General features: G+C 44.4%; 1 protein-coding gene across 2 annotated transcripts in view; it reads right to left on the bottom strand.

The window, feature by feature from the left end:
• Nucleotides 1-1230: 1230 nt before the first annotated feature.
• The window catches only part of WNT11 (Wnt family member 11), a 29899-nt gene continuing 23636 nt past the window's right edge, over nt 1231-7493 (bottom strand). For both annotated transcript variants that reach the window (XM_085216502.1, XM_085216503.1), the window contains one exon: nt 1231-2636. In XM_085216502.1, coding sequence (XP_085072628.1) covers nt 2462-2636 — 175 coding nt within the window. In that variant the 3' untranslated portion in view covers nt 1231-2461. The remainder of the gene's footprint in view (nt 2637-7493) is intronic.

Here is a 7493-nt window from a genome sequence, read left to right as displayed (position 1 = left end):
ACAGAAAAGAATTGAAATGCTCAAGTTTTCCTTCAGTCAGAATATCCCCTGGCTTCATCAGAACCTTGAATTAAAAAGAAAATTCCTTAGAAGAATGAAGGCTGACCTTGTCTTTAAAATATCAAACAAAGCCAAATTCTGGCTTTGGGATCTGTGCCACCAACCTGTCTGCATGTCAGCCTAAAGACAACCAACCTCTCATCGCACCGTGCTGCGGAGACGTTTCAGTCCACCAGTTTTTATGGGGTGACAATTACACAAACCACTGACAAAGTACCAAAGGCCTCTTTCTACCTGCTCAGTGCTGGGGGAGGGAAGGCAAGGAAGAAACCAATTCCAGCAAAGTAACCAAGGTGAATAAAAGATCTCTGAATTTACTATAGCACACAATGCTAGAGTACAGAATAGCTGTAATATTGCTAGTCATACTATTTTTGCTCTTATATTGCCATTATGCTATTTTCTTCCAGCTCCCAGGGGCTGCCCAGAGGCATGACATGAGCAGCTGGCTCATAGAGAGTGGCTGGAAAAGAAGAAAAAGAGGACAACGGTGTTGTTATGGCTGTATTTCCTTCTGGGAAAGTGCCTCAATGCCCTGCTTTTCTGTAGGATTGATTTGTACAGCACTTTTCCTGGGGCACAGGCTCCCCAGAAATGTTCTGTGAGACCTTACAGGCTCTGATACCTTCTGCTCCTGGAGCAGATGTCTTTCTTAACACAAACACAGAGATTGTTGCTTGTAGCAAATATATATATACATATAAAGAGAGAGAGAGATGAAGTAATCTTAAGCTAAAATCTCCATTCCACAGCTTCTCAAATTGGAGTCAAGGATCGTTATGGGTCCCTTCCAACTCGGGATATTCTATGATTCTATGATTCTCCTCCCTGCATGCAGAAGTGAGGAGCAAACCACCCACGAGAGGCATCAGTCACATTTGTTAATGCACTCTTTGGGGACACAGGGATATTTAAGTGATGAGAGGATTGCTGATACAAGAGCAAAATGAGAATGGTGACTCTCCTCCCCTGAGTGCTCCGTTTCTTTGTCTTGATTGTATCTTGGCTAATTCTGCTCAAAATGAAGAGGCTGGGGAAAGAGGGAATACTGGAACTTATCTATCCCAGCAAGTGCCTCGAGGCTTGTGCCTCTCCCATCCTTGGGAAGGAGACCCAGCTTGCTTTCCAAGTAGGAAACCTTGAATGAAACATAATAAGCTAGCATTCTGCTGTTGCACCAGAAACTTCAGCATTTATTGCGTACTATTGTTAAGGCTTGTTTATAACATAGAGATATATTTACGTAGGAAGAAGAGCAGAGTAAAGCAGAAGATATATCTTATAAATATTTCTGTATGTCTGCGTACAAAATAAAATATGTACAGCCACCAATACTGGTTTTCTCTGCACCAGGGCAGAGTCACATGAAGGACTGCTGTGTTCCCACTCCTTGCTTTGGAGAATGGCTGCTACCTGCACATCAGCACACCAGGATCAGACCCACTCTGCTCTCTGCAGTGTTTTGGGGCTGGTTCAATAGTTTTGCTTGGGGAAAGACACAGTGACATCTTTTCCTAAGGATGGGGTGGCCCGTTGTGGCAGAGCTAAGAGTGCAAGACCCAAAGGGCAAGAGAAAGAGAGCAGGAGCTTTTTATGTTTTATTATTTTCCACTGGATTTTCACTTCAGTTTTATACTTTATCCTAATGGCTCCACTACAACCCAAGAATCCCACAACACCCCTCTCAGCATGCCCTATTCTCACTGTTTCTGGCATCTGGCTATTTGTTTGTTTGTTTTCCATGGCTGAGTGTGAAAATCCATCAAGCCTAGACAACTTAGGGTCAGGTTTTCCTGTAGAGAAGTCCCATTGGAAGTCACAGACCTGCATAAAAGAAAGGTTAAAATGAGTTGATCATTTCAGGGCATGGACCTGAATTCTTTCCTCTTTTTCCATCCAGAGTGGATGCCTCCATTTTAAACATTAGGTCTTTGGAAACAAATGCAGTTATTGCTGAAAAAATTGCAGAGTTTTTGCTTCTGGGATGGTTCTAATGCAGACTCAGTGTCTGTGCAAGAAGGCATAGGCAAGCATAAGTCTTGGTTATATTCAGACAGGAGCTGCTTTTCTTCCCCTAGGGAAAGTTTTTACTTTTGCTTCTCAAAATATTAAGGCACTTGACGGCTGGACGTCATTGGCAACCATTGGGAAGATTTTGGAAGAAGATACCATCCCAAATGAGTTTGTGTCTTCTCAGAGAGCATTTTATTGGTGGGGGAAAGCCTTCCATTTTTTACATTTCTTTAAAGTCACTTTTTTACTTGATGTGATTGCTTTTTTTTTTTTTTTTCTCCTCCTACCATCTTTCTTCAAGTCTATGTCTGTACAAGATGAGCGACATCTAGTCAAGGAAATATTTTCTCTTCTCTGAAGCATCTCAGCTCAGCAGAGCGAAGTGTTTTCATTTGCAGACGTATCTCTCGACAGTCCTCTCACACTTTTTACAGGTGACGTAGCAGCACCAGTGGTATTTGCAGTGGCACCGCTCCACCACTTTGTCCATGTAGGGGTTGTAGCCTCTGCCGCAGCACATCAGGTCACAGCTGTCGCTCCCATTGGAGGTCTTGTTGCATTGCCTGGAGGAAAGGAAACATGGTGAGTGAGTGTGAAGCCCAGCAGGGCTTTCTGAACCGATGATGACAAGCTCTGCAATTGGACCTATTAAAGCAGGTCTGGAGGAGTCCACGAGGATGCTTAGAGACTGGAGCATATCTCCTATGGAGACGGGCAGAGAACTGGGGGTTGCTGAACCTGGGGAAGGCTCTGAGAAGACCTTACAGTGGCTTTCCAGTGCCTAAAGCATCTGTAGAAGATCTGGGAGGTTCTACATTGTCAGAAACGTAGTGACACAACAATAAGAAAGGGCTTTAAGCTCCTGAGCAGACTCTTACAGACACTATTTAGTTCTGAACTTATCAGGAAAATCACAACCAATACACAAACATCACACTCGTTTTTTAAGATGGTTAAGAAGGATGATCCTGGGAATTACCAATCTGTCAGTCTTACCTTTGTGCCAGGAAAGATAATGGAACAGATCCTTCTGGAAGCGATGCTAAAGCACAAGGAAGGCAGGGAGGTGATGCACGAGAACCAGCATGGCTTCACCAAGGGCAAATCCTGTTTGACCAACCTAGTGACATTCTATGATGGTGACACTGCATCAATGGACAAGGGGAGAGCCACTGATGTCATCTATCTGGACTTCAGTAAGGCCTTTGACGCAGTACCCCACAACATTCTTCTCTCCAAATTGGAAAGATATGAATTTTATGGGTACACTGTTCAATGGATGAAGAACTAGCTTCAGGATTGAGTCCAGAGAGTAGTGTGACTGACTCAGTGTCTGGAGGGAGACTGGTGATCAATGGTGTACCACAGGTTAAGTGCTAGGACCAATACTCTTTAATGTCCTCATCAATTATATTGTCAGTGGAGTTGAGTGCACACTCATCGAGTTTGCTGATGACACCAAGCTGTGGGGTGCAATCAGCACACCAGAGGGATGTGATGCCATCCAAAGGGACCTAGACAGGCTGAGCAGTGGGCCCAGGAGAACCTCATGAGGTTCAACAAATCCAAGTGCAATATTAGCTGGGAGATGAAAGGATTGAGTGAAGCCCTCAAGTGTGTGTACTGAGGACTCCTCACTGAAGACATCTCAGTGTGGAGTCCTCAGTACAGGAGATACATGGACCTGGTGGATTGTGTCCAGAGGAGGGCCACAAAAATGATGCAAGGGATGGAACACCTCTCCTACAAGGACAGACTGAGAGAGCTGGGACTGTGCAGTCTGGAGAAGAGAAGGCTCCAGGGAGACCTGATAGTGGCCTTTCACATTCTAAAGGGGAGCTACAGGAAAGAAGGGGGCAGACTATACAGCAGGGTCTATGGTGACAGAACAAGGGAAATGCTTTCAAGCTTGAAGAGGTGGAGATTTAGGTTTGATATATTTGTCGATATATTTACATTGAGGATGCTGAGGTACAGGAACAGATTGTCCAGAGATGTGATTGAGATGTGGTTGATGCTCCACCTCTGGAGACTTTCAAGGCGAGGATGGATTGGGCCCTGGGCAAACTGATGCAGCAGTGTATGTCCCTGTTCATTGGAGATGGACTCGATGACCGTTAAAGGTCCCTTCCAACTCTAATGATCCTACAATTCTATGATTCTATAAACAGATATCCCATTCTCCTAAAATTGTCCAAGTGGGTCACTAGACGTAAAAATGCAACAGGCATTGACTTTTGGATAAGATGAACCATGTCCTGCAGATGCCATTTCTCTAGAAGCTGTAGAGATCATAGAATCAATGAATCACAGAATCATTAAGGTTGGAAAAGGCCTCTAAGATTCCCAAGTCCAACCCCAACCCGTCCCTACCACGCCTGCTAAACCATATCCTCAAGTACCGCATCTCCACCGTCCTTGAACACCTCCAGGGATGCTGACCCCACAACCTCCCTGGGCAGGCTGTGCCAATGCCTCACCACTCTTTCTGAGAATAAATGTTTCCCTATATCCAACCAGAACCTCTCCGGTACAACTTAAGGCCATTATCTCTCACCCTAACACTGTTAATCTGAGAGACGAGGCCTAGACTCATCTCATCACAACCTCATTTCAAGGAGTTGTACAGAGCCATAACATCTCCCCTGAGCCTCCTCTTCTCCAGGCTGGACCAAACCAATCCCCTCAGCTTTTCCCCACATAGCCCAGGGAGAAAACACTCATGTTGGGTCAGATACTTGGCTGGACACGAATGCACAGAGTCACTGTGCACCCAACACAATGAGGCTGCGAGCTGGATGGATGCTTGATGCTAATGTAGGAAAGGCAGTTTGATGGTGGGGGCATTGCTGGCATCTCTCCTAAATTCCCTCCTGCCTATCTAGTTTGGACAGAAACAGTGTAAGGCCAGTTGGGGTAGAGAAAGAAGAGAGGAGCATGAGTCTGACACTTGGACTGAACACTCCAGTAATAGAAGAAAACAAATCCATGAGATTTATAGGAATTCCTCATGAGGTAATGCTTTAGGAAAAGTTATGGTATTAATGAGGTGTTGAGATTTTGTTCTTGTTCTTCCCTTATTTATTTCTGACTCAGACAGGCCTCTTGTTTGTTATTTCTGACTCGCATTCCTCACCGGGCTCATTTTTTTAAAGGCTCCCCCCTTCTCCCCTTCATTCGGGAGTGTGTGTAAATATTTAAAAACCTTTGAAAGCTTCTACCAAAGATGAGGGCTGCCACCACACTGAGTGTGTTTGCCCAATGTTGAACCAAAGGCACTGTTACTGCCTCATGGGCCAGGGCCCCTCCTCCAGGAAACCTTTGAACAAATCCTCATAAACAGATTCATAAAGGCAATAAATATTCAGAGCAAATGTTCAAATATAAGGATGTTGATATTAGAAGAGGGTGGAGAATTTGACGATCTCACTCATCTCTGCTGGAGACTGGAAAGGTTGCTGCCCAAAGGTTCACCTAGAGATGGTGTTCCCTCTTGTCCTAAGAACCCATTCAAATGGCCAAGAAAAGAGAAATGATGACCTTCTGACTCCAGTCCACCACCTAGGAGTCAGTTTTATCCCATTTAGAGAGCAAAACTCTTCCACCTGCTGTCTAGGAACAGTGAATCACCCTTTCCTTGCTCTCAGTTCCTGTGGTTTGCAAAAAAAGAAAGGGGGGAGAAAAGGGGGGGGATGGAATCAAAATAAGATTTCCCATAGCAGCACCCATCCTATACAGCTTAAAATATAGGGAACGAATAAAATCTTACCAAAAAATCTTCAGGTTTATCACCACTGTTAACCAAATATCAGGGACATTCTGGAAGATGGGAGGATGAAGAGCCAAAAGGAATGCTATAACCCTGTCTTGAACCTAAATATATTTCTAGAAGTCTTTTCTGATCATACCACTAAGCATGTTTGGTTTTCTGTTTTAAATTATAGGCATGGGTGAATTTTCTTAATTTTCTTTCCTTTTTAAACAAATAGAAAAAAAAGTGAGTTTCTCGGCTGTAACTACCCATGTGAAAAGCAAGTGGGGAAGACAAAGGAGCAAAAAGACCAGGGTTTACCCACAGAAGCTGCTCCTAGATGTCTGCTTTCCAAGCCCACGGCTGCAATCCCATCAGGCTCCCTGCTGATGGGTTAAGTTCAATGTCATTTGTTTTGGGCCTGGTCCAGCACAATTCCAACAACTCAGAGAAATGTCCTCCTCCCGAGTCACAGAGAGAAAACATGAACATGGACGATTGCATCTTAACACAACATCATAACCTCCAGCAGCACTTGGAAGACCAGACTTGAAAAATGAAGCTGTAGCCATAATCCCAGCCAGAGTCCTGGCTCAGGAGCAGGCTTTCATGTTGCCACAGTGTTCTGTCCTTCTTTATGCAAGAAGGGAAGAGGTCAGCCCTGCTGACAGGACAAATCCCACTCAATCTTCTTGTCCAAAATCTCCCCCTTCTAGCCTTCATTTGGAAAACCTCTGCTGTACATATTATAAAAACATGTCATAGAATGGCTTGAGTTGGAAGGGACCTCAAAGATTTAGCTCCAAACCCCTTCCCACTGGCAGGGTTGCCAACTACTAAGTCAGGAACGTCGCTGTACATCACCTTGCAAGTCCCAACATCCTCATCATGGGGATGGTCCTTGGCACAGATGGGCAAGGATATCCTTGCATTTCTGAGTCTTTCCCATCTCACACCTCTGAGCCATCTCCCTCCTGGGGAATTTTCCATTAGCATACCCATATCAGAGGATAGAGAAGCAGGTTTGTTTGGATTTTGAATCAGAAATTGAAACACAGCAAACAGGAGCACAATGTGGATGGCAGCCTAGAATAATGGAATCATAGAATATCCTGAGGTGGAAGGAACCCATAAGGATCACTGAGTTCAACTCCTCCACATCGGACCACCCAAAAATCAGATCATAAGATCAGACCAGAGCTTGTTCAAGCTATCCTTAAAACCACCTGAGTTCTGTTTTAGGAGAATTGAGTGAGTTGGTCTAGTCAAAAGCAAGAAGGACCATAGTTAGACTAAATGATGTCTAAAAGAGGTCTTTTCCAACATTTGTGACTCTATGATTCTGTGATTCTATGATTCTAAGGACAGGGACTCCTTTTCTACCTGGAAACAATCCATCTTCTACCATCCCACATAGAACAGACGTTCCAGATCTCTTAGGGTCATGCAGGAAAGAAGTACTTTCTGGCTAGAGATGATGTCCTTCTGAGTCTGTATCTGGCTGCCTGGCCCATTACTCTGCAATGTCTGTGGGAATCACAGAATCATAGAATCATTAAGGTTGGAAAAGACCACAAAGATCAAATCTAACCATCAACCCATCACCATCATGCCCACTAAACTATGTCCCTCAGTGTCATGCTGAGCATCTCCTCAGGTGGGAGATGCT

The sequence above is a fragment of the Meleagris gallopavo genome, chromosome 1 (assembly GCF_905368555.1).
Source record: "Meleagris gallopavo chromosome 1, MGAL_WU_HG_1.1, whole genome shotgun sequence".
NCBI lineage: Eukaryota > Metazoa > Chordata > Aves > Galliformes > Phasianidae > Meleagris > Meleagris gallopavo.
This window is presented reverse-complemented; position numbering and strand designations above follow the sequence as displayed.